Source organism: Phocoena sinus, chromosome 13 (assembly GCF_008692025.1).
Source record: "Phocoena sinus isolate mPhoSin1 chromosome 13, mPhoSin1.pri, whole genome shotgun sequence".
NCBI classification, from domain to species: Eukaryota; Metazoa; Chordata; class Mammalia; order Artiodactyla; family Phocoenidae; genus Phocoena; species Phocoena sinus.
The window spans coordinates 21,751,240-21,779,088 of NC_045775.1; the positions used below are offsets into that span (position 1 = coordinate 21,751,240).

General features: G+C 40.5%; 1 protein-coding gene and 1 long non-coding RNA gene across 4 annotated transcripts in view; one reads left to right on the forward strand and one right to left on the reverse strand.

Moving 5' to 3' along the window:
• On the forward strand, window positions 1-27,655 carry LOC116764322. The gene is made up of 7 exons (XR_004352842.1): window positions 1-4,006; window positions 4,945-5,037; window positions 18,673-18,852; window positions 19,767-19,909; window positions 20,295-20,389; window positions 21,571-21,646; window positions 27,466-27,655. It is a non-coding gene; the product is annotated as an uncharacterized LOC116764322 (long non-coding RNA).
• Window positions 1-27,849, reverse strand: part of RBKS (ribokinase) — a 74,130-nt gene that overhangs the window by 32,690 nt on the left and 13,591 nt on the right. For all 3 annotated transcript variants that reach the window (XM_032652854.1, XM_032652856.1, XM_032652855.1), the window contains exons 2-6: window positions 24,482-24,614; window positions 18,317-18,380; window positions 17,108-17,170; window positions 13,354-13,518; window positions 5,120-5,211 (exon numbers count right to left, since the gene is read on the reverse strand). In XM_032652854.1, the coding sequence (XP_032508745.1) occupies window positions 5,120-5,211; window positions 13,354-13,518; window positions 17,108-17,170; window positions 18,317-18,380; window positions 24,482-24,614 (517 nt within the window). The remainder of the gene's footprint in view (window positions 1-5,119; window positions 5,212-13,353; window positions 13,519-17,107; window positions 17,171-18,316; window positions 18,381-24,481; window positions 24,615-27,849) is intronic.

Genomic DNA, 27,849 nt, shown 5'->3' on the forward strand with positions numbered 1-27,849 from the left:
AGAAACTGTGGTGAGAATAAGTAACTGGGTCTGCTTCTAGATTAGATCTGTTTTTCTAGGCGATGTCTCCCTTCTTTTTCATAACAACCAATGCAGTGGGGAACTTTGGTAGATACTGGCTCAGGAAAATAAATAAAATAAAACAATAATAACAATGACAACAAAAAAGCTATAAAAGACATTCTTGGGACAACTGGGGAAATTTGAATGTGGCCTGAATATCAGATGACAGTATAGAATTACTGATAATTTTCCTAGGTGTGATAATGGTATTGTGGTTCCTCTTAGGAGATGCAAGCTGAAGTATTTAGGGGTGAGGGATCATGCCTGCAACTTCCAAATAATTCAACCAAAACAAAAATAAATACACACAGGGGAGAGGGGAAGCCAGTGCAGCAAAATGTTAACAGCTTTTTTGGTGGAGAGGATATGAGTATTCACTGTATTGCCCATTCAGCTTTTCCTTATTTGTGATGATTTTCATAGTAAAGAGTTAGGAGGAACAAAGAGAGTTTTACAAAAGAAATAAGGGAAGTGGGGAGGGAGGAAAAGAAGAAAGGAAGGGGCCACTGCCAATGATTTTAGGTATAAATCATACCCATAAATTTCACACCTAAATTCTTTTATGCTTCTCTTGGGCCATAATGCCTTTTGCATATTACTAGTTTGCAGACCACTCATTTCTTTTGTTTGTTTTGCTTGAGCAAATGGAAGCAGAGTGGGAGAGGCTCTGATATACAGCAGAAAAAGCAATGTGCTGATGTTCAGAGACCTCCACTACTCACTAACTCTGGAAACTTCCCCAAGTCACATAAAGTCTGTAAAATGTAGGGCTTGGACAGGATCAGTAGTTTCCTCCTAGAATATAAAAAATCCTCTGGATGAAGTAGGGGTGAGGGGCTGCAGCCCTGCTTCCTCATCCCCCAGGTACCCGCCCAGCATCTCCAGGGAACCTTTATGGTTCTGGGATTGGCAGCTGAAAATTCACTGGACTAGATGAATTATATGATACTTTTTGACTTAGAAAGCTTATAACCAAATTTTGTCTTTTCTCTATTACAGTTTAATCATATACTGTCTCTTCCTAAGAATGGGTATATCCCTTCCTGTGCTTGCTCTGAATGTGCCCAGACTAACCCTTCTTGGTGCCTGTAAATCATCCCACAGTGTCTGCTCATTCTTGGTGTCAGTCTTCCCAGGAGCATGTGTTTCGTTAACTTGACCATGTACCCCCCAGCGCCCCCCTTACCATCTTTTCCATAGACCCTTTCTTTCAGTCTGTGTGGGTTATACTGTGAGGCCACTTTCTTTTTTCTTTTTATAAGTTTTGCATTGATCTTCATTACTGGGATATTTCTGTTGAGTTGGATAGTTTATTTTCAGAAATATCGATTTCTTCTGGTTTTTAAAAACGTTTTAAACAGCTATTCTTTAATGAAAAATCCTGAACATGAAAAATAATGCACAAACACTCATGGACCTACCACCCACCTTTAGTACATTTTACTTTATTAAATTTTACTTTATTTGCTTCCAATAGTTTTCTTTAAAGAAATTAAGTGATATTTTCCACATATATTATTTAGTATTGTACTTTTCACCTTAACATTGTAAAATTTGTGCTGATATATGTAGCTTTCTAAAAAAGCTGCACTGTGTTCCACACTGCAGATACATGCCACAGTTTAAACAAAATCTGGTTTCTCTTTCATGGACAATTTGGTTTTTTCCATTTTCCCTTTTTACAAGCATGTAATCCTTTTTCCTCTGGCTATTTAAAAATATTTTTATCTTTATTAAACCCCTTGATTTTATGCAGTTCCACTAAAATGTATGATAGCAGAAAGTTATATTTATTTATCTTATGTGGTACTTCTAACACACTTCTGATCTTTTGAGAGCTCATGCCTTTTCTCAGTTCTAGAAAACACCTTGCAGTTTTCCCTCTAACATAGCTTCTCTTCAGTTCCCTCCATTCTCTTCTTCCTTCATTCCAATTTGACACATGTTGAAGCCTCTCAAGCTGCTAACTTCCTCTTTAACAGTTGAAACTATTTTTCTTTCCATGCTATTTTCTAGGTGAATTGAGTTTTCTACCTCCAGGTGAATTGATCAAGATTCTCTTTCAGTTCATGTCTGATGTTTATCTTTCTAATGAGTGCTTTAAAAATTTTTCAATGACTTCTTCATTTTCAGGACTTCTAATTGGTTGGTTTTCCTATTCACAGACTGTTGCTATGATTCTGTTTTTCTTTCACAATTTCTTCTCCTTTTTTAAAGAATGAGAATCTTAATCATACTTATTTTAAAAGTCTTTTTGCATTGTTTTATTATTTGAATTTCATCTTGAGCAAATTTCTCATCAGGTTGTTGATTTTGCTGGATCTCTAGCAGCAGTACATTTCCTCATCTGCAGGCTCACTCTGCTCGCAGTGAGTTGGAGAGTCTGCACATTTCACTCCAATCAGGTTTATCCCTGCCTTTCTAGTGGTTTTACAGCTGCATCCACTGGGTCCCCAAGGGTCTCTAAACCAGAGCCAGGTGTTAGGTCGGCAACAGAGAGTTCCTGTTCTGGTGGGTACTGGCACTAACCGCCAATCCAGTCACTAAGTCATCAGTTGGCTTGGTTTTCTTCCTGATCAGAGGCAGGCTCTCTGTCCTCCTGTCTCTGCAGGTTGGGAGCTTTCTATATGTTATAGCCTCAAGCAGCAGGCATAGCAGCTTCTTCCACTCTTTTTCCTTAGCAGGGAAGCCTTAGCCCAGCATCTCTGGTTTCTAGCCTGGGCACTGCTCCAGTCTCCCATGAGTGGCACACTTTCAGTGCCCATTACCCATGGGAGGCAATGCCAGCTTCTGGGACTGGAGTACAGCACACCCAAGGCTGAATCTCTGTGATTCTGTTCCATTTCTGATCTGTGGAGTTATTTATCTTGTTTTTGAGCTTGTGAGTATATTTTCATTGTCTCTTTTTGTATTTATATATCAGTGGTTTGTGTGTGGCACAGAGGGAATATCTTAAAGCATGAATTTACATTGTTATCATGATTAGAAATCATCTATGAGAATGTTAAGCTTTAAAAATTTTTCTTTTTTCTATTAAGTTTTTTAAAATTAATTTTTATTGCTGTATAGTTGATTCACAATGCTGTGTTAGTTTCTGCTGTACAGCAAAGTGAATCAGCCACACATATACATATATCCACTATGTTTTAGATTCTGTTCCCATATAGGTCATCACAGAGTATTGAATAGAGTTCCCTTTGAGATCAATTTCCTTAAAGACCAGAGTTCATTCATTTATTCATTCATTCAATAAGCATTTACTAGGTGCCAACTCTGTGCAGAGTACAATATAACAGATGATAATTTCTAAAGATAACTATCAATATGTATCACATCATACATGCTCTTTTCACACTGTGACAATGACAACCTTCTATTGAGAGGTGGGGTACCAGGGTGGACTTCCCTACGTCAATCAATAGAGTGGGCCAGAAGAGATGCTGTGTGACTTCCAAAGCTAAGTCATAAAAGCCACCATGTCTTCTGCCAGGCTCTTGCGCTCTCTCTCCCTCACCCCTTCTCAGGAGACTGTATCTTGTTGGAACCCAGCTTCCATATGGTGAGGAAGCCCAGGCCACAAGCAGAAGCCATGTGTAAGTGTTCTGGCCAATGGCCAGCATCAACTAGCAAGCATGTGAGTGAAAGAAGGTTCAGATGATTCCAGTCTTTGAGTCTTCCAGATGAGACCCCAGATATCGTAGAGGAGAAACAAGCCATACTGTGTCCTGTCTCAATTCCTGATGCACAGATACCATGACAGACAATAAATAATTCCTGTTGTTGTAAGCTACTAGATTTGGGGGTAATTTATTATACAGCAATAGATAGCCATTGGGATACAATAGTGAATAAGAGATGTCTGTTCTTTCCCAGGAGAAGACAGAGGTATTGAACAAACAGTCCATGCTGTGATGAGTGTTTGAAGAATCATTAGAGATGCTCTGTAAGTATCTAGCAGGGAAATCTAAGCCAGTTTGGCATTGAGGGTAATCTAACTTCTTATTGTGAAATGGTCACTCTCTCCAGTGATTCCTGTTTCCTAGCACAATGCCTGGCCATGGTGGTTGCTCAAAAATATTGCATAACCTATTATGGCTTCTTAAAATTAGCTTCCTTGTTGCAGTCTTCTTTCTTATTTCCTTTATGTTCTGAGAGATGAAGTTAATAAAAAGGCAGGTCAGGAAATCCTAGAAACCTTCGTTCAGCCTTTGCACCAAATGAAAAACTAATAGTTCGTTAATTATAAACTTTCTTTCTCTGTATGTTGCATTGTATAATATGTCTTGCCTCCCAGTGTTGGAGGAGAGTGCTGGTCTAATACTGTTTGTCCTATAAGAGGGAAAATATTGAAATTTTCTTCCTAAAATGCTTTAGAATGGCACGATATGAATATATTGATAGAGATTTTATGCAGATATGTACATTATGATCCTCAGGTGGAGTGAGACGGTGCTCCCCTAACAGAGTGGCCACCAGGGCTTCCCATGGCATCAATGGAGAACCTCTGTCTGTCCACCAGTGCAATCACAGGGTCTTCACAACAGAATGCAAATGCTCCAGTGTTGTACATTAGTTAGCACTGCTTGATAAAATATAGGACTCTCAGTTAAACTTGACTTTCAGATAAACAACAAATAATTTTATGGTATGTTTAGTATATTATTCCTTATTTACCTGAAATTCAAGTTTAACTGGGCATCCTGTATTTTTGTTTGCTATCTCTGGCAACTCTAATATAACAGTAATTAGTCCATACAATATGGGATGATTAAAAAAGAAAACAGAAACTAATAGTATGAGGGCAGGGTGGGGACTAAAATTAGCTGAGGTTTGATAAATGCCCAATTATGGGTATGACTCAGGGAATCCTTTTTCTTCTAGGACTCCCTAGTTTCCTTTTTTCTACATCCCAGTCATCCAAAAAAAATCTGTTTTCGTTATGCCCAAGAATTCACATGCAATCAAGTTGATGAGGTAAGTCCTGTTTCTTTGCTTTATCCACGTACATGAAAGTCTTTTGGTTTCTCAAGGAATTAGCAAAACCTTCCATCCTTACCTCACTTTCATTGCAGCAGAACACATCTGAGAGAGTGTAGAACTGGGGGTCTAGGTCAGCAATGGCAGGCGCTGGGTTGAACAGTGTTTTTACTACAAAGGAGTGAAAAAGGGTTTCAGTGGTTATCGTTTTTAACATGGTGCATTTATGGACATTGAGTAAGGGAAATCCCCAAGTACAACCATTTTCCCCATTAGATTAAAAATCAGGGCTTCCCTGGTGGCGCAGTGGTTGAGAGTCCACCTGCCGATGCAGGGGACACGGGTTCGTGCCCCGGTCCGGGAAGATCCCACATGCCGCGGAGCGGCTGGGCCCGTGAGCCATGACCGCTGAGCCTGAGCGTCCAGAGCCTGTGCTCCACAACGGGAGAGGCCACAACAGTGAGAGGCCCGTGTATGGCCAAAAAAAAAAAAAAAAATCAACTTAGTTACAGATGTAGAAAAGTCTGGAATCTCAATCTCCGTGATAGCCTAGTAGCAATTCCTTGTTATGTCCATTTGCTCTACTTTTTACTTTACAACATTTCAGCTTCAAGGGCAAGCATCAATATTTACAACTAAGGTGATTACAAAGTTATGACAAAGGACAACAGGAACATTAAAGAAAAATTTGAATGTTGTGGCATGGAAGGACATGTATAAATGTGAACATGCAGGCTGGTGAACATTTTTGTGGGTTACTGTGAGTGTTTAGATGCAAGGCTAGTTCATAAATCCATTTTCCAGGAAAGTAAAAAAGAGATGATAGAAAGGAAACAGTGAAGAGCTTAAAAATTTCCTGGTAAGAATGGTAAGTAGGAAGTTCATGTACATATCCACGTTTTGAACACCTATGTATGTCTTCCAAATATGTTGCACTTACTCATGCAAACATACACATTCACACAAAAGCTTATAGTCTTGGCTTCTGTGGGCAATCTGGGAATGTAAAGGAAAGGTTGATAAAGGAGGAGAAATTGAATCAGAGGCTAAGAGCTAGCTCAGACTACAAGAGGAGGATGGATGGGGACAGCAGAAAGAGGAAAAATGAGAATGTCACGGCCATTGCAGTGTTAGAAGAAGTACATTTTTCAGAGGAGGAAAGTGAACCTCAGAGAGATGAGGTCAGTCTAAGGTTCTAACACTGGGAGATGGTTAAGCTGGGTCCCTACCCAGGGTCCTCCAGCTTGAAGTCCAGGGTTTGGTCGTTTCTAAAGTGGTTGCCTCTCTAGGCCAGGACTTTGTCCATAGCAACACAAGCCCCCCATGGCAATTCACAATATTTAAAAACAGCCTTTGTTCTGGAACTTTGTAAATTGTTTTTTTAAGTATTCAGAACTTATATTCATAGGAAGCTCTCCCTCTGTCAAAACACTTATCCACCAGAGTGCCCAACTAGATTGGTTGGTCTTCTTTCTTCTACCCAGGTCCAGTGACTTATGTGTGTGTTTAGTAACCTTAATTTACTATAGACTCATAGAGTAAAACTCTCTAGCTGCAGTCCCCAGAGACTCTTCTAGAACAGTGGTTCACCAACTTGGCTGTATATCAGCCTCACTAGGACAGCTTATTAAAATGCCTGACTTCTGGGCTCCACCTCAGACCCACTGAATCAGAATCTCTGGGGGTAAGGTCAGTGAGCGTGCATATTGACAAGTTCTCCACGTGGCTCTTCCATGGCTAGTTTGGCGCTGATGCATTCCACGTTCCTAGGGAGATGTGTATCAGCATGTGACTAGTGGAAGGTGTCCACTAATTCTGCCTGGGGAGGCTAGCTACTCTACTGCTGCACCTTCTTTGGTCTTACTTAACATTTTGGTTCAGTCAGTGGATCTCGTCCAGTGGTTTATAGGCTAACACTATTCCCATATTTTCATTATTTTAGAATCCAGAATGTCCACTCACAGAAATTCTATGGTATATTTTTGGCTCTTCATATTTTTGCACAGGGTTATTGTGGGGCTTAAATTAGAACATGGATGTAAGAGCCCTGTGTAAACTATGAAGTGTTGTACAAAAGTAAAGGATTATTACTGTTATTATATTGTCCTTTACCCATAGCCCAACACCCCCGCCTGTCCACCCATCTCTTCTGCCTTCTGATGGAGTTTTTAGCCTGGCAAAAATCTCTCTCATTGGTTTTCCCGCTTCTGTAAGGTCTCAGAGATGTCAATTATGCATAAAAGCCATCATTGCCCAGCATTCTAACACACCCATTTGCTTTTTAGGTTTTCAAAATAAATATGTTGTTCCCTATTTTCCTCAAGCATTAAATTGAAACACCATTGCTCACCTAATCTGATCCTCAAAGCTGCACTCAGCAGCTCTGAGCACAAGTTAGAGCAAGCTATCAGTATGCAACAATAGGGTAGAGCCATTCTTCTAATAAAAGTTCCATTTTATCCTAAAAGATCCTTGATCCAGCAATTCCTTTTCTAACCCTGTCCTGCAGACATACACAGGCCTGCAAAGATGAGGTACGGTGACGCTCATTCAGCTCTGCTTGTAACAGAAAAAAAACCAAAAGAAACCTAAGTATCTATCAGAGTGGATAAAAAATTATGACACATACGTCCAATGGAATGCCCTGCTGCTCTTCAAAAGAATGAAGCAGATCTCTGTTTTGTCACATAAAGACTTCTATAATTTATTTATAAGTGAAAAAGGCAGTTTTATAATAAAGTCTATGGTAGGATCTCCCTCACTTTGAACAAAACAAATAAAACATAACTATATGTGTATTTACATTTATACACTTACATAGAAAAGTCTGAGAGGTTACTCACTAAACTAATAAGTGATTAGTTACAAAAGGCTGAGAATGAATCTGACCACAGATTAACTGCTATACATCATGCAAAGACATAATTCTTAAAATATATATAATATCTCACATCAAAAAACGAGTACATGGGCTTCCCTGGTGGCACAGTGGTTAAGAATCTGCCTGCCAATGCAGGGGACACGGGTTCAATCCCTGGTCCGGGAAGATCTCACATGCCACGGAGCAACTAAGCCCGTGTGCCACAACTACTGAAGCTCGCGTGCTTAGAGCCTGTGCTCCGCAACAAGAGAAGCCACCGCAATGTGAAGCCTGTGCACCGCAACAAAGAGTAGCCCCCGTTCGCTGCAACTAGAGAAAGCCGGTGTGCGGCAACAAAGACCCAACGCAGCCAAAAATTAATAAATAAATTCATTAATTAAAAAAAGAATTGCTAGTGTATAGATACACAACAGATTAAAAAAAACAAAAAATGAGTACACTGTGAGTGAAATGATGTAATGGAAAAAATGAGTACACTGTGAGTGAAATGATGTAATGTCTGGGTTTTGCTTCAAAATAATCCAAGGTTGCAATGGGGGATGGGAGTAATAAGTTGGGGTATAGATGAAACAAGATTGGCCAAGTGTTGATAATTGTTGAAGCTAAATGAGAGTATATATGAGTTTACCATACTTGAAAATTTTCACAATAAAAACAACTTAAAAAAAATTATTTTATTTATTTATTTTTGGCTGTGCTGGGTCTTAGTTGCTGCACATGGGCTTTCTCTAGTTGCGGCAAGCAGGGACTACTCCTCATTGTGGTGCACAGGCTTCTCATTGCAGTGGCTTCTCTTGTTGAGGAGCACGGGCTCTAGGTGCGTGGGCTTCAGTAGTTGTGGCACGTGGGCTCAGTAGTTGTGGCTCGCTGGCTCTAGAGCGCAGGCTCAGTAGTTGTGGCACATGGGCTTAGTTGCTCCATAGCATGTGGGATCTTCCCCGACCAGGGCTCGAACCCGTATCCCCTGCATTGGCAGGAGGGTTCTTAACCACTGCATCACCAGGGAAGTCCCAAAAACAAATTTTAAAGAAACAGTGACATTGAATTTTAAGCAACAACTGCTGGATTGAGAAATTCTACAATTTAATTTGACTGTAAATACTGTATAAAAATCAACCAGGGCTTCCCTGGTGGCGCAGTGGTTGAGAGTCCGCCTGCCGATGCAGGGGACGCGGGTTCGTGCCCCGGTCCGGGAGGATCCCGCGTGCCGCGGAGCGGCTGGGCCCGTGGGCCATGGCCGCTGGGCCTGCGCGTCCGGAGCCTGTGCTCCACAACGGGAGAGGCCACAGCAGTGAGAGGCCCGCGTACCACAAAAAAAAAAAAAAATCAACCAAATCTTATTTGCCTGTATGTTACCAAGGGAAAGCATTCTTACCAAAAGAAACTGGATACATAGGCTTAGAGTCTAATAACTAAATTTAGGGGAAAAGTGAAAATACCATAAAGAAAGGAGTCTCTTTGGCTCATGCTACCATAAATAAGCATGAATACTTCACCATGATGAAAAAAAAGCGAAGAACTAGCAGATGTAGTTCATCAAAGAAGAGTGCAAATTTGTAATAGTCAAGATGAAAACAAAAACTGATGTCATCCTGGAACCATGCAAAACTAGAGAACACAGGATGTACCATGGAGTAACTTGAAGTTGCAGAGGTGACTGACAGCACCCAACAGTAATTATTATTCATTACAACGTATGACGGACTAAACTCCCAGTTGTCTTAACAGCATGTCAATGGCTGGTGCAATAATGTCAGTGAGGAACTGGTGAGGCCCAGGGAAGCAATTGTACAGGCGCAAAGACAGGAAAATGAGGTGGAAGCTCTTAATGATGTCACCATGGAGGGCAGGGGGCTGGACAGTTAAGAAGGCCCTAATAACGAGCTCAGAGAAACAGGGGAAGAAAATCACCCCAAGTAAAGAAACCATAGGAAGGTTGGGCTACCCAAAACACTGGCTTGGCAGTCTCCCACTCTAGAGGTTCTTCTCTGTGACTTGAGCATCAAAAACACCCAAAGCTTGGGCTATGTGCTGGACCATGTTATTGTGAAAGTCAAGGTGGCCAGCCAAGAAATTCTGTTTGCCAAATGGAAAAGGACTAAAGTGTCATTAAAAGATATTTTGTGTCCTACCGAGAGTTTAATCTTGGCGATCTTACAATCTCAATTATTTATAATTGTTCCTGTAATGTCCCATTTGCTTTGAAATGGATATAAAGACCAGAACCAACAGGCATAATTTCATCACAAGCAGCTGTACCACCAGCTCTGCCGTGGGCCTACCTCACACCACTGTGACCTAGAGAGAAGGGGGCTGTAGAGGGCTCCCAAGTCATTTTTGGTGTTGCAGGTGCTGTTTAAAACCAGTGCTTTCATTTTGGTAAAGAGAGCGATTTCGGAGAAAGTATATTCTAAGATGAAGGCGGGGGGTCTTTTCCTCTGTATTTTAACAACTGATACATAATCCAGTTATACAATGTGTTTAATTCAAACGTCACTGCTTGAAGTACACAGATAAGTATATAGATAAGGGAGTTGTGATAATAAACCCATAGATGATGATGATGACATGGATTTTACCATCTTCCTTGTAGATGGAATAATGCTGATTAGCACATATGCAGCCTTGTGGGGTAACGGACAGGACACTCAGCACTCAACAGGTCTTTATGCTCTGCCGGGCCTGCTCTGTGATCAGCCCATTCTCACATTGTGACACTGAGGAACTGTGAGAGCTCTCAGTCCAATTCCCTTGTTTCACAGAATAAAATGAGGCTCAGTGCAAGGAACTGACTTACTTGCATGAGGTCCCCTATTTGGTAAGTGATTGATTCTGAATTCAAAGCCGTACTTCATGACTCCCAAATCAGTGCTCCTTTCATTGTACCACTCTTCTCTCAGGTGAGAATGAAGACGCATTAAATTCAAACACACACACACACACACACACACACACACACACACCACTCATAGTATAAAATCTAAGCTGTGTCTGACTGGTAACTACCAAATGGGGACCAGTTGAGTTCTAGACAGAGGCTCCTGTGTGCATGGGCATTTGCAGATAGGGGACACATTGCTGAGAACACTCTAGGGTCTTGTCTCTGTGACTCGAGCAGTAATAACACTCAAAGCTTAGGCTACATGTTGGACATTGTTACAATTCATGGATTTCACTTTTCTAGAGATTCTCTTCATAAAGGCTCAGTTCCTTGATATCAATGGGATGTGGCAGTTTCTTTACTTAAAACGTGCTCTAGGATACAGAACTTGGGTCTTGGAGTCTGGAATCCTGGTTTCTACAGTGACCTTGGTTGAGCTAATTACTTAACCTCTCCGAGTCTGTCTTCTCGCCTTCAATCTGGGAGAAGAATGCCTGCCATATTTTTGTCATAAGGTTTTTCTGAGGATCAAATATATATGAAAGTGCTTTATAAACTGTAAAGTACATATAAGTGCAGGAATTACTACTTCCAATATTACTATATAAGAAAGATCATGCAGAATCACTACTTAGGCATGCTGGCTCTCAGTAACAATGTGAAGTAGGCTAGGTGATCTTTGGCCCTCCATCACCTACCCCCACCCATTCCTGATGCCCCAGATCCTCCAGCTCCTCGACTAGAAGAACTGCCTGGCAGGTGATGGAGGAGGCATTGCTGGACGCCCCCCCCCCACACAAATGACAGCCCGAGTCAGGCTGCCTGTCCCTCCGGGTAACTCTAGCCTCACCTGTGAGAGGTTAGCTCCTCAACTGTGGTTCCTGTACCTTTCTCTCTGCCACAAGATGGGTAGGTGACAGGCCATTAGACTAGGACAGAGGGAACAGTCATCTCTGAGAAGCAAGGGACAGTAGGAAAAAAAGAAGTTCCATGAGAATATACTTTGACCTGTACAAGGAAAGACAGGAACATGAATGAAGTGGCACGGTGTACTCACATCACCTGATTACGATGAGTGCAGTCATTGCAGAGAATGCTCACCATAAGCCTTAGACTTTATCTGTGACACCCTGAGAAAATGTAACCAAATGGGTTTTGGCTTAAAATTCTTTCTGACAGCTTTGAGTCCATTAAAAATACATTAAATGTCAGTGAGAATTTGCCACAGCATGTTGTTTTGCCAAGAGGAAATTTGTTAAATCAGGACATACATTTTAAAATTCTCCACAAAATCATTTCAGTAACTTATTTTCCATTTATTGCTACGTAGAACACTATACACTTTGAGAGAATCACTTATATAAACACACAGATACATACACACACTTACTGTTCTTTTTCTTCTTCTTTTTTTTGGTTTTGTATCTTGATGAGAAAGTTTTATCTGGAAAAGTCAATGTGGTTCTCTCCCTATTTCCTTCTTAGTATAATTCACAGAACTATGGCCACAATATCAAGGAGAAGCCACTGTCTTAGAGTGGCTACTTTTTATTTTGATTTTTTTGACCAAAGGGTGCTGAGATCAGGATATTATCCTAATTTTAATTTAAAGAGAGACGTGAAAGAGAAAAGAAAATTGGTGTTTACTGAGAGGTACTACACCATCCTTGGCATCATATTTTATTTCGTTCTTAGACCAATTCTGTAGGGGAGTATTTCTGTATGCATTTAACAGACAAGGCTCAGAAAAATCAGATAATTCTGCTAAGACCACAAAGCTAACAAGGAACAGAAATGGGATTCTAACTCAGAAGGCACTTTCCCCACTAGTCGGTGGTAAAAAAGAAGCAAACAGAAAGAAACTATCTGGAGTTTTAAAAAGTTGGTTATGTGCTGGGGTTGAGAGAAGGGGAGTGGGTGGGAGAACAGATGAATCAAGATTAGCCACGAGTCGATGACTGTTGAAGCTGGGTGATGGGTTTCCTTATACAATTCTGCCTGCTTTTGTGTGTTTGAAAATTTCCAAAGTCAAAGATCAAACAAAACAAAAAGCTGCTTAAAGGACACTGACAACAAAGAAAATATTACATATAAATAATCCTTTGTTGTTTATAGAAAAGACAATAAAGTTTTACAAAAAGGAGAAAGAACAAATCTTCAGTTCCTTGAGATATTTATCCAAATGTACCTGGGCAGTGATTATACATGACCTGCAGCTTAACCTCTGCTTGTCAGAATGGAACTCATTCTACTAAAGAGTGTATCTTGGACAATGGGCTGCTTCAAAGATTCTAGTTACTACCTGAATTACTTCTGCTAACTAGATTGGAGATTTGTACTTCAAAATATCAGAAATGCTACTCATGTTATTTTTTCACTATTTTTAAGGTTTTCTAACATTATCGAGAACTACAGGAAGACAGTGAATCTCACAGATGGGAGAAAGAATATTTTACTGCAGAAAAAGTATGGCTTTGCTTAACTTGAAAGGTTAACTTTCACTGAGACAGTGATAAAAGCTTTTACAGAAAGGACAAATGTGTAGAATTACCTCCACTGCTGTGGGCTATTCTCAGGGCTTCCAAAGAAGCTGCTGGAGTTACTTCTAGCTGGCAGATCATTACTTTGGCTCTGCTAATGGCACTGGCTGCTTCCCTCAGGTCTTCAGGATTCAAAAGTAAATTTGCTCCAGCCACTATAACGATGATATTCTGGCCTATAAAGAATTTCTACATGTTTATATTAAAAATCAAGCAAAACCAAGCAACGACATCCTGCAATGTTAAAATCACCCTTAGAAAGTCATTATATATAAAATGTGTTGTAAGTATTAATTCTAGCATTTCTAAGCCATTCAGGTTAAATTTCGTATTCCTAATGGATCTTCCTTTACATCTCTGTAGGTATCACGTTATTCTGATCATCTTGAGAAAAAATCTAAAACAAAAGATTTCCCTTATCAATATTCTTATATATTTACAAAGAATATTAGCTGATGAATTATATATAACATACTTAAAAATTTTCTCTTATGGGAAATGGCTGGTACAATATATGTGGTAAAGATTCTGAATCCTAAATGACAGAGGTCATAATGATGAGTATAAATAGGAATCAGCTTGCTTAATGCTAAAAACTCATGCTCTTTAACATGCAGTCAGTTCATGTGTATACCCCAGGGTATTCAGAAAAGTGATTTTGTAAATCAAAACACATTTTATGATATCAAACATGAAAAACTATATGAGATAACTTAAGGCAGGGGAGAGAGTGATATTTGGCCTATACTGTACTAGATCAAACAGAAGCAGGACTAAGGAATCTTGTATGCTTATCACTTGGACCCACTCTCTACAATCCCACACAAGTGAGGGAGGCGTGGTGGTGCATTTTCTCTGTCAGGTGAACTTTCAGGAGCTGTGCTGTCCAATACGGTAGTCATGAGCACAAGCCACATGTGGTGACCGAGCACTTGAAATGTGGCTTGTCTAGACTGCAATGTACTTCAATCGTACAATATGTGGCAGATTTCAAAGACTAAGTTGTAAGAAAAGAAGGTAAAATATCTCATTAATTTTATTTATTTAAATTTATTAATTAAGTTATTTTTGGTTGCATTGGGTCTTCGTTGCTGCGCGTGGGCTTTCTCTAGCTGCGGTGAGTGGGGGCTACTCTTTGTTGCGGTGTGTGGGCTTCTCATTGCAGCGGCTTCTCTTGCTGTGGAGCACGGGCTCTAGGTGCGTGGGCTTCAGTAGTTGTGGCGTGCAGGCTTTAGTAGTTGTGGCTTGCGGGCTCTAGAGCGCAGGCTCAGTAGTTGTAGTGCACAGGCTTAGTTGCTCTGCGGCATGTGGGATCTTCCTGGACCAGGGCTCGAACCCGTGTCCCCTACATTGGTGGGCGGATTCTTAAGCACTGCACCACCAGGGAAGTCCCTCATTAATTTTAAAGAACATTTTGATTACATGTTGAAAGGACAATATTTTGGATCTATTGAGTTAAGTGAATATATTAAGATTAATTTTACCAGTTCCTTTTTACTTTTTAAAATGTGGCTAATGGAAACTGTAACATTATGGACGTGGCTTGCATTATATCCTATAGGACAGCCTGACCTAGGGGGATGAGTTGCATCAGTCTTTTCTGTGCTCTAGGCTGCTTGTGCTGATCTTGTATAGACGTGACCTAAAATTACCTCTGACCGCAGAACACATGCTGGCCTATCATCTTACCACAGATGTGTCTGTTGGCCAAGGAGGACTTAATAAAGTGGGGATGGTTCAGCATAAACCCTATCTCAGTACTGGAAAAATTCAAAGTACCCGCACACTGAAAGACAGCATACCTCCTCGCCTTTCTCCTTCAGTGACCTCATTCTCTCTGCTACAGTCAACTGCTGCTCTGTGTTGCTGACTCCTGAATAGACATTTCTGGCCTGGCCTTGGCTGATGAGTGACAAAGCCCAAGACGAAATTTGTCTGGTGGACACTGCCATATGGCGAGCTTGTTCATGCCTCAAATTAAACTTGTCAAAACTGCTACTCATCCCTTCATTTAAAGATGCTGATTGTTGCCTCTCTGGGTATTTGTGTTAGCTCTTCTACTACAATCTATACTCTCGAGGGCATTACCATACACTATAAACCAGACAGAGTCTACCATAACAGGCACCCCATACACAATATTAAATATCTTTGCACGGAAAATGCAGTATTTTGTTACACAGATAAGAAAGAAACAGAACTCGATATCCCTAGAACACAAAAAAGAGGTTTAAGACAGGGAATGAGCTGCTGTTAGCAGCAATAATTACTTAAATGTAGCTTAAAATAATGGACACAGACTGTTGTTAGAATGAAATCTTTTGTCTACTGTCTGTAAGTGGAATATATTTTTTGGGGGGTTGTTATTGCAACTTTGAGATCACTAAAGTAGAACTAAAAATACCATAACTTCATGATAAATGATTTTGTGAAACTGCATTATAAATAAAAGACATATTGTGAGAAATCCTAATTTAAAACAACGCACTCGTGACTTCTCACAATGCAGTAGGTTCTTCTGTCCTAGGTGCTCCATGAAATGCTTGGTCCTTCTGAATGTTAATTCTAATTTTAAAAAATCTTATGTAGGGCTTCCTTGGTGGTGCAGTGGTTGGGAGTCTGCCTGCCGATGCAGGGGACACGGGTTCGTGCCCCGGTCCGGGAGGATCCCGCGTGCCGCGGAGCGGCTGGGCCCGTGAGTCATGGCCGCTGAGCCTGCGCGTCCGGAGCCTGTGCTCCGTGGCAGGAGAGGCCACAGCAGTGAGAGGCCCGCGTACCGCAAAAAAAGAAAAAGAAAAAGAAAAAGAAAAAATATCTTATGTAGGTGTTTTTATACTTAAAATAGTTGGCAGCAATTATGAAAAGTTTACTTGAGGGTAAAGGGAAGTTACTGTTTTCTTTCCCCCCGTAAATTTATTTATTTTTGGCTGTGTTGGGTCTTTGTTGTTGTGCGCGGGGTTTCTCTAGTTGCAGTGAGTGGGGGCTACTCTTCGTTGTGGTGCATGGGCTTCTCATCGTGGTGGCTTCTCTTGTTGCAGAGCATGGGCTCTAGGTGCGTGGGATTCAGTAGTTGTGGCATGCGGGCTCAGCAGTTGTGGCACACGGGCTTAGTTGCTCAGCGGCACGTGGGATCTTCCCGGACCAGGGAACGAACCTGTGTCCCCTGCATTGGCAGGTGGATTCTTAACCACTGTGCCACCAGTGAAGTCCTGGAAGTTACTGTTTTTAAAAGACAAATGTTTCAACTATTGCAAGGCTTCGTGACAGGCATAGCTGTATATATAGACTTTTGAGATTTGGTTGCTGTTTAAAGAGCAGACAAAATTGAACACTAACAATAAGTTAGAAGTAATTGGTTGCTGCCATTTGCTCAGTAAATATTCTATAAATATGATTCATCAACTTTCTTTTGCACCTATCTATTTACATTTATTTACTTAGTGTAACTGAAATGACAGATGAATACTTAACTACTTTAGAGAGAAATATCAATTCTGGGTTCACATGAAGGGTAATGGGATGCTACAGAATATAAGTATAATTTTGAGGCAACTATACCACTTCATATGTATTGGATGGACAATTCTGTATTTGAATGATCAACTAGGGAAGTATAAGTAAAGGGCAACATATATATTTAGATTGGAAAGACCATACATTAAAACTTGGAGTGGTGGTTATGGTAAGAGATCCATAGGAATAGGGTAAAAATTGATGCTTCTGCTCTAGTTCTGGAAATGATACTCCAATATGTGAAACACATACCTTCATTACTGACAATTATAGAAGCAGTTCCTGTCGCAGCATCTTTAGTCTGATATGTAAATTCTAAAAGAAAAAGGAAATCACAGTCACGTATGTACAGCCTGGCAAGGATAATCTATTTTAACAATTTCAATGCACCACTAATCCTTGGAAAAACTTTTTAACCTTTAACCATCTGGAATGATAAAAAAGAAATAAGTAATTAGTGCTAATTTATACCCATCACCTATACAATGAGAAAAATACAAGTCTTCACACTTAGCTGCGCCTTTTTTCTACATTAGTGGCAACCCAGCAAACCACCCCCGCTTCCAATGCCTTCAGATTATTCACAGTTGTACACATATGCATTTTTCTAGACCACCATATTTCTTTTCTTCAGTGAAAGAAATGACAGACTTGAGATGAAAGACTAAAGGTCAAACTCATAAAATGAGATTGTTTGATTTTCTTCATTTTCATAAGCTTCGCATCTCATTAAGAACTATGGTCTGGCGTGTAAATGGAAATGTTGATCAGGCAGCCTTTGGCAGCAGCAAAGAGCCTTGAACTGGAGCCAAAGACCTGCACTCCAGTCCTGGCTCTGGCTCTAGCTAACTGTGTGCTCTTGGACAAATTCAGAACCAATCTGGCCTTCAGTTTTCTCTTTTGTGAAATGATGGTATCAGCATCAGTGGTTTCTAAGATCATTTCCAGCTATGACATTCAATGACTTTTCTTAAGATATCTTTTGTGAATGCAGCACCTGTTTTCTCTTGTCACCTACTTTTTTTTTTTTTGCGGTACGCGGGCCTTTCACTGTTGTGGCCTCTCCCGTTGTGGAGCACAGGCTCCGGATGTGCAGGCTCAGCGGCCATAGCTCACGGGCCCAGCCGCTCTGCGGCATGTGGGATCTTCCCGGACCGGGGCACGAACCCATGTCCCCTGCATCGGCAGGCAGACTCTCAACCACTGTGCCACCAGGGAAGCCCAACTTTTGAAACATTTCTATGAGATGAATGCTTGTAACCTCCTATCATTTTATTCCTGTCTGGAGAAACGTACATGAAAGAATTAACCAAAGGATATTTAAGCAAGACTAGACAAAGCTGTGCATAAAAATTCTCTGGCCACCAGGGGAGGATCTAATAATTCTATTGTAATTTCAACTTGTAACCAGATTCCAGAAGAAAGTTATAAAAACTAACTTTAAGAAAGATTAAATTTTACCTGTAGAAATATCATTCTGTTTCAAGTTTTCTATATAATCATTGCCAAAGGAATCTTTGCCAACCTGTACCAAAGAAATGATGAACATTAGATTTTTTACATTGAGTAAAATGCTACAATGTAGTTTTTAGAATACTTAGCATTTTAAAAGGGCATGTCTGTATGGTACATTGTAAACATTAACTAATTAATCCTCTTAATGTAAGATGCTATACTTGATTTCAGCCCAAATAATTGTTATATATTAATGTTCCATTTGTATCCTGCCTAAAACGTGAAACATTTAATGACTGTCACAAGTTCTGTAGCTTCACTCTCATTTTGATCTTTTCATACGGAAATTGCCATTGAGACAGAGCTGTCCACCATCAACAATCCTCAATATTTATGAAGAATGTCAGCTGTTCATACTTCAGTATAAATGAAGGCATCTTTGTAATGACCTGCCTGGTGTTTTAGAATCTTCTTATCTTCTCCACTGACCCTGACATGGGGCAAAGAGGAGGGAATTTAATTTAAAGTCCTTGCTAACTTGGGTAAGTTGGTGTAGTGGAATTCTGTTGTTTTGCATCCTAGCATCCATTCTGGTAATGACACTTCGATTTTTCCTTTGGACTCTTCCATTCACAGACAACATGATTAGGGTTTCACATTTTTTACAATCAATGAATCTATATTGACACATCATTATCACACAAACTCCATACTTACATCTGGGTCCATTCTGGGACTGTACATTCTTTGGGCTTTGGCAAACGTATAGACATGTATCCACCATTATAGGCTCATACAGAGTAGCTTCACTGCCCTAAAAATCCTCCGTGCTCTGCCTATTCATCCCTCCCTCCTCTTAGCCCCTAGAAACTTCTGATCTTTTCACTGTCTCCATAGTTTTGTCTTTTCCAGAATGCCATATAATTGGAATCATACACCGTGTAGCCTTTTCAGAATGGCTTCTTTCACTTAGTAATATGCATCTGAGGTTCCTCCATGTCTTTTTGTGGCCTGATCACTCATTTCTTTTGAGTGCTGACTGATATTCCATGGCATGGATGTACCGTTTATTTCCCCATTCACCCACTGAAGGACACCTTGGTTGCTTCCAAGTTTTGGCAATTGTGAATTAAGCTGCTATAAACATCCATGTGCAGGTTTTTGTGTGGATCTCCTCCTATTTTTACTTTTAACCAGCTTGTCGCCATTTAAATATCAGGAGACTCCACAAAAACAAACACGTTTCTGGGAAGTCCTGAAAATTTAGAGGTCCTGGTAAACACCAGGCCTACATTCTTGCAAGACAACAGAGCTGAACCTATCTCATTAGTGAGCACATGCTCTCTAGTTCACCATAGCCCCCACCTGGCCTACTGCAATGTATGTTACCTGTTTGGCCCCATAGGCTTTTAGGCTTGCCACACCTGAACTACACTTCTATTTTTCTGTCCTGCAGATGAGTGCTTGGTCAGTGGATAACGTCTCTATCTAGGTGTCAGCACTCCTGGTATATTCTGCTCCTCTTTGGACATATCAACAGAAAGAAACCTAGAGGTTAACTTGATCAAGAACCTCAATGAGTGACGATAACATTTCCTGGTAAGCTTTTAGACTGTCTAGGTTAAGGGTCAGAAAATTTTTTCTGTCAAGGGCCAGATAGGTAGTAATGATTTAGACATTGCAGGCCAGATGGTCTCTCCTGCACCTATTCAGCTCTGCTATCGTAGTGTGAAAACAGCCAAAGACAATCTGTAAACAAATGGGTTTGGCTGTGTTCCAATAAAACTTTACTTGCAAAAGTACATGGTGACCAAGATTTGCCCCATGGGACACAGTTTGCTGACCTCTGACTTAAATGCCACCTCTGACGCCTTCTTCCTCAAGGAACACTTTTCCCTGTGCTCCTTTTCTGGTGGAAATGCTGATTAGGCAATAATCTCAAATAATATGTAAGTTGTTATTAGCAGAATTTCTGTCTCTACAGTGAAGTACAGAAGGTTGCTGTGGGGAGAGTCCCCTGGTAGAAGGAGGTCATCGACTAAAGGTTTCCTTTATGGAAGGCTGGCCATTATCTACCAGGTAAGAGCCAAGGCATCCTGTTTCTTAGGTCAAAGACTCACACAAGAAAACAAAATCTTTGTTATCTCATCTTTAAAAAAAAAAAAATTTATTTACATTATTTAACTCTCTCCCATGGGTAATCAAAAGTGTTGTATAGTTGGGAAAGTATCATTATAAGAATGCTGTAGGAATTAAGAAAGGCCATCCCTAGGCATGTGGAGCCTGATACAAATTAGAGCAAAGGAACTTCTCTACCCTTCCGTATCAGTTTTATACAGGCAAAATCTGTTTAAGGTGAATACCAAGGGCAGGCTTGATAAATGGTGCTGATATTACAAATATTAGGAAGTGCCAGGGTTCGGAAGAATTGTTGGAGGGGAGGAAGAAACCAAAACATGGAGTTTTGCCCTCAAGAAATGGATGATATTGGAGGGAAAATAAGACATGGAGACACAGCTATAACACCGGGTGGAATATCGTGTGCATCGGAGGCCTAATTAGGAAGGGATTTCATGCTCAGGCTGTGGAAGCTTTTGCAGGCTTGCTGCAGCTGTATTTTAGAGGCTGCAGTAGCTGCCTGTCTTCTTCCTGCCCAGAGAATTACCTGATTGGCTACATCCCTCAGTGATTGTGATGGTTCCAGATTTATTCTAATAGTGATTTCCTGGCAAATCTGTTGGCTGGCCTTCTAAGTTCTACATGAGAAGTGGAAATAAAATGCTTTGTTTTTGCCTTCTTTGGTATTCTCCTGTCAAAAATAAATGGAAAAATAGCAACACTGTTGAGGATTAGAAGAAGTTGACTCTAGCTCCATTAACTTCGCATGGAGGTTGTAGTGACACATTACAAAGTACAAGTAGTGAAAAAAGCCTAAGAATAGGAAGACAATATTTTCATTTGTGTCATGGAAGTCAGAAGTCCCTTCACATTAGCTGTGTGATCTGGGGCAAGCCACTTTAACCGTCTGCAGGCTTCAGTTTCCTTATCTGGAAAGACCCAGCCAGGTTGCTGCGAGGGTAAAATAAAATAATATGCATGAAAGGACATTTAAAACTTTAAAGGATTAAGTAATATGACTTGGTGTTATCATCATCATCATCATGGCTCTACTGCTGCTACTATGGCTGCTTCTCTTGGGGTAGGGGCAGGGCTACTGCTGCTTGGAGTCAATCTTATCAACTACTTTCCTGCCCATCTAGTTCTCCCAGACACTTCTAATTCTTCCTGTTGCTGCCTATCTTCAACAGAAAAGCAATTGACCATGGAAGCAAGCAGGTGGGTGCATTATTTTAAAAATGAGACTGTATTACTATTATTATTTTAGTAAAAACATAACAGCTCCATTAATGGTTTGGTGTAAATAATGCTGTTTAATATAACCACGTATCTTGAGAATTCCCTGGTGGTACAGTGGTTAGGACTCCATGCTTTCACTGCCGAGGGTGTGGGTTTGATCTCTGGTTGGGGAACTAAGATCCCACAAGCTGCCTGGTGTGGCCAAAAAAAATATATATATATATATGCATACACACATACACACATATATATGTACATATATATATAACCATGTATCTTATTCCTTTCATAAGAACAATATAGCCAACTGGGAGCATATCTATGCCCAGGCTTACAATATTTATTGTATTGAAACGGGGACAAAAAGCAATGGAGATCTGAGTCCTATTTAAAAAGTCCTTTACGAAGTGAGAGAGTGGCATGGACATATATACACTACCAAATGTAAAACAGATAGCTAGTGGGAAGCAGCCGCATAGCACAGGGAGATGAGCTCAGTGCTTTGTGACCACCTAGAGGGGTGGGATAGGGAGGGTGGGGCTCCCTATGATCCTCAGACTGTGGCCTTGGCCCGTGACTCAGGTGAGTACTGACTACACAACTCTTAACTGCTTGAAGTGTTTCATTACACGTGTCACTGTACGCATCTCGATGGATTCCTGCTTAATAGCCTTCATCACAATGTCCTGACAAATATTTCCCCTTAGCTCAGTGTTGGATGTTGAGCCTGTGCCAGCGCTCCTCCATCAGAGCTTGAATCTGAGCTTGTTGCAGGGCAGTAGTAAGTTAAGGCTGCTAAGAAAATTTTCTACCTGTTTTTCTTTTGCTCCATCTGTTTATTTTTAGCTTGAGTAATTTCATGATTTTGGTTTTCTACTTGGAATTTGTTATCCTTAAGAAACCTGCTATAAGGCAGTTTGGCTAATTTGCTAAATAAAAATATACTTCATAATTGAATGAAATACTATGATTAATGGATAACAATAACTCTTATTATAAAAGATATTTTTTCTTTTTAAGAAGTCTAAGAATATGATGCAGTCTGTTTAAGCTTAAATAAATCCATGTCTAAAGGTCCCAGGGTATCTAAGCAAAGTAACCTTGTATAGGTTTTAGCTGAAGCCATGTTTCCATGTCCTTTCTGTACAGACACCCAGGCTAAATTCCACTGTGGGGCTAAACAACAGACAACTAAATCAGTCACAGTAGATATAAAGAACTTTCAAAATTGTACAGGTGCTCACATAACCATCATCACACAGACCAGAATAAAACAAATAGCACCTCTGTTTAACCAGCCTCCTTACTCGAACATTTCCCAAAATGCAAAATAGAAATATTTGAATTGTGAAACTGAACTTGGGAAATGAATCATGAAACCATGGGAGTGGATGTGAAAGGAACAGAAGGCATACGGGCCCAGTAGTTGCAGCTCACGGGCTCTATGGTGTGTGGGCTCAGCAGTTGTGGTGCACGGGCTTTGTCGCTCCATGGCCTGTGGGATCTTCCCAGACCAGGGATGGAACCTGTGTCTCCTGCATTGGCAGGTGGATTCTTAACCACTGCACCACCAGGGAAGTCCCCCAGATTCCTTTCTGATCCAAGATACAGCATTAGAATAAAATAGCTTAGAGATGAGTAAATCATCAGTTATTAGACCAAGTTTCCAAGAGCTGTGTCAGTGGAGTGAAACCTGCTAAAAACAGGATGATTTATGCTGTTGTTTAGAAGCTGGACCACAGAAAACCACTGGAGTAGGCTAATTCCCCTCACTTCTTACACTCCAGTTATAAACTAATTAAATTCAGGGAATGCAGCATTAAGTTATTTGAGGACTGCTACTTCCCAGAGGATTCAGTGAGGTAGAAACTAATATGAAGGACAAGGAAGATTACTCTCTCCTATTTAAATCTTTAAAAACAACGAACCTGGGCTTCCCTGGTAGCGCAGTGGTTAAAGATCTGCCTGCCAATGCAGGGGACACGGGTTCGATCCCTAGTCTGGGAATATCCCACATGCCGTGGAGCAACTAAGCCCGTGCACCACAACTACTGAGCCTGTGCTCTAGAGCCCGCGAGCCACAACTACTGAAGCCCGCATGCCTAGAGCCTGTGCACCGCAACAAGTGAAGCCACTGCAATGAGAAGCCTGTGCACCGCAACGAAGAGTAGCCCCCGCTCGCTGCAACTAGAGAAAGCCTGCGTGCAGCGATGAAGACCCAATACAGCCAAAAATAAATAAAAATAAATAAATTTAAAAAACCACGAACCTCTCAAAGACTCATACAGATACTGAAACATGCATGTACATGTACTTGTTTATAGCAGCACTGTTCACAACAGCCAAAAGGTGGGAACAGCCCATCAGCACATAAATGGATAAAGAAATTGTGGTTATACAATGGAATATTACTCAGCCACAAAAGGAATAAAGTACTAATACATGCTATAAGGTAGATGAACCTTGAAAACATTATGCTAAGTGAAAGAAGCCAGGCACAAAATGTCACATATCATATAATTCCATTTATAGGAAATATCCAGAATAGATAAATCCGTAGAGACAGAAGGCAGATTGGTGGTTGCCAGGGGCTGAGGGGAGGGGGGAATGGGGAGAAACTGCTTAATGGGCAAGGAGTTTTTACTTTGGAATGATGGAAATGTTCTGGAACTAGATAGAAATGGTGGTTGTACAACACTGTGAATGCACTAAATGCCACTAAATTGTTCACTTTAAAATCGTTAAAAAAAATGAGCTCATGTCTTAAACCGGGTTCTCGCCTCTAGAACCCTCTCCACCATACTTTACACTTACCTTGCACACCATAGATGTCTTTGCTCCAAGCCTAGCTGCTTGGACACACTGGTTGGCACCTTTCCCTCCAAAGCCAATAAAAAACTTATGACCATGGATGGTTTCACCAGTTTTTGGCAGACGAGAAGTAAGGCTATCATAATTTTAAAAGAGAAGGAGAAAAAAAAAAAGCACATTGGAAACTGCAATCAATTTAAGCTCTTCAGAAGACAGAGGGAAGTTTACTGATGGAGCTCTAGTCTTAGCAGCCAGAACTGCAAGCAGAAGCAGGAAAGATTACCTTTTCCTTGAAGATAACATTCAGTAGTTCGCATCACTGTCAAGAACGCGTCTGCTTGACAAAACTCTTCTCTCCCCCACTGCCCTACAGTCATACTGCTGTAGCTCTACTTCACATGACGGCTCTTAGAGTCTGTACTGCATCAGGGTTGTTCACGGGTGCCTCTGTTTTCCATCTTGGGGAACTCTTGGAGGGAAGTAACTTCATATTCACCCTTCCCAATGCCCAGCACAGAACTTTATTCACGGTGGGACTTAATAAATGGGACCAAGTTATTGTGCATTTCTGTACAGGTTTATCTGGTCATTTACAAGAAGCAGGAAGTGTGCCAGGATTCTGGTAGTCCTGTTCAGGACCTAAGGAGAAGAGGGAAGTTGCAATGCCGGGCACTAAAGAATCTTATTTGTTTCCTTGGGGGTGGGGTGGGGGTGGGGTATTTAGATGGCAGGATTAGGTTTTGGTCCTAGTCCATCCTGTATACCACCCAATTCATGCACTGACTCAAAAAGAGCATATATATATATATATATATATATATATATATATATATATATAATATATAAAAGCATTCTAAAGATCTAAGTTTAGTTTAAAATTTTTACTATGGAAAATTCCAAACATATAAAACTAGAGGAAATGTTATATTGACTTACCCTATCCCCATGTACCCATCACCCAGATTCAATTATTGTCAACTCATAGCCAATCCTGTTTCAGTCTGTACCTTCACTGACTTCTCCAAGTGCTAAGGATTTTTACTGACGTTACTCTCTAATGATAATATTAAACGAGGCAAAAAGCGTAAAAGACTTACTCCAGGATATGATTTTCATAACACTGAAGGTGGAAGATGTGAGGAAACAAAATCTTTGAAGAACAGATGACTTTAAATGGAAAAGGAGCTCTGGGTATAGGGGCAAGTGGAGAAGATCGGCTCAAGTGGCATGAGGACTGGTTGACTGGCCACAAAGAGGGCCAAGGGCCAGACGGAGCCAATGGAGAGATGGCAGGTGTGCCCCAAAGGTTAATTAGCTTTAGACAGGAAAGAAAGACCAAGAGAGAAGTTCACAATAACTCAACTGAGAACCTACTCTGTTTTAGCAGATTAGAAATTTACATTCACTTCCCACCTAGGCTGTGATCTAACTGAAAACAGCCTGTCTGCAATGGAATGACATATGACTGATGCCAAGAACACATGATCGTGTCAATAAAAACGAAGTTTGACCTATGAACCTCCTTTATGTATTTCTAAAAGTCTCAATAAATTGGGCCAAAACTACTCCATTCCCTAGCAGTGCCCTGTCAAATATGGTTATTTGAGATTCAAAAGAGACTTATCAATAATTTGAAAACATCCCACTCTACTCCTCCCCTTTTCAATTCTATTTTTATCTTGGATTCTAAATGCATTTATAGTACTGATGAAAAAAATATACATCTACAAGGTTCACTTCTGAAAAAGGTACTCAATCAAGAGAAAAATGGTTTTAATGTAATGTTATTATCCTGTCATTTAATTTAGCAATGACAAGTGATGATGAGATTTTGATTTGCATCAGAAATCTTAAACATTTTAGGATTCTGTTATGAACAGGCAATGATGAGTAATCTGTGTGATTGAGTAACTATATGAATTCTTGGCTTATTGATGCTGCTGCAAACAACATTCATAGCAACCTTAAAAAGAAAAAATATCCAATGTGGCTAAAAACAGGCCAAAATAATTAGTAAGACTGTCACTGAAGAAACTTATGACTTCCACTATATTTATACTTAGATCTGGGTCATAACTCACTGGTTTGAATTAAGTGTATTTTTTATTATCAACTGTGGCATGAAAAATATATCACCAGATTATTACTGGGATGTACGTGTATGTGGGGGAGGAGTGAAATCAGGGGTACTGCGTGTATGTGTTTGATGTGGGAGCAGATGGCTGGGATTTAAACTCATTTCTAAACAACTTATATTAACACAAGCGCTGTACTAATTTAGCCATCACTGAAATTCCTCACTCCTTTGGAACACTACTATTTTCTTTCCCTTCTACATCTTCGTCCTATTCTTACTTCCTTCCTCCCTCAGTTGTCGCCTTGCCCTGCATGAGGATAGGGACCAATGTCTGCACCATCTTATCCCCATTTGCTGACTGAATGAACCTTTGTAAGAGTCTCCTGTTATCTCTGAGGTAGCAGAATATGCTACTCCAAAATATGACTGGAGAAGGACGTGCTACTGCAAAATATGCTGCTTTGGTATATTGATTATCTTGACTGTAGGCACGTGAAAAACGGCAAATGCAGGGAGAGGCTTTCTCTGAACTCCCCTTATCTGCCTACGGACAGATCCTCCCAAAGGAACTCAACTGCCATAAATCCCCTTCCTGGGAGTTGCATCAACCAGAGAGGATGGACTCTTGTCACAGGAGAGACTAGAAGTCAATACCACGCCTAGACAGACACTGTCACAGACTGTCACAACTCCCATCTATTCTTCTAAGGGGCCATTCATCTGACCTAAAAATCATTCACTCTCCCCTAAGAGACCTACACTCCCCTCCCCCTTCCCTATTGAGATGTTATTTCATCACGAATTCTAAGTCACCTTGGGGATTCATTTTTTCCCTGGGTATCTCCCGTGTATACCTGAGGGATACATTAATAAATTTGTTTGTTTTTCTCTTATTTGTTTTTCATTACAGGGGTCTCAGCCAAGAACTTAGAAAGGTAGAGGGAAGATTATTTTTCTACCCCTACATCTCCTTTCCATGTCTCCCCTGTATGGCATCCGTTCTTTCCTCTGAATTGAAGATGTGGAGGTGTTGACGAATGAGGAAGAGGCTGGGATGACTGTTCAATTGTCTGGCAATAAAAATTCCATGTTTTACAAGACCTTGCCCACTGCATTCCCAATACTGGCAGCATTCCTTTCTATAAGCAAGAACTGTAACTAGAACTCATACTATCATTCCTTCATTCACACATTAATTCAACAAATGTTAAATCAGTGTTTTCCAATGAACCTCCTAAGGGCAAAATAAGCTTGCTGACAATGAGATAAAACCTAACTGTGATGCTAATAACAC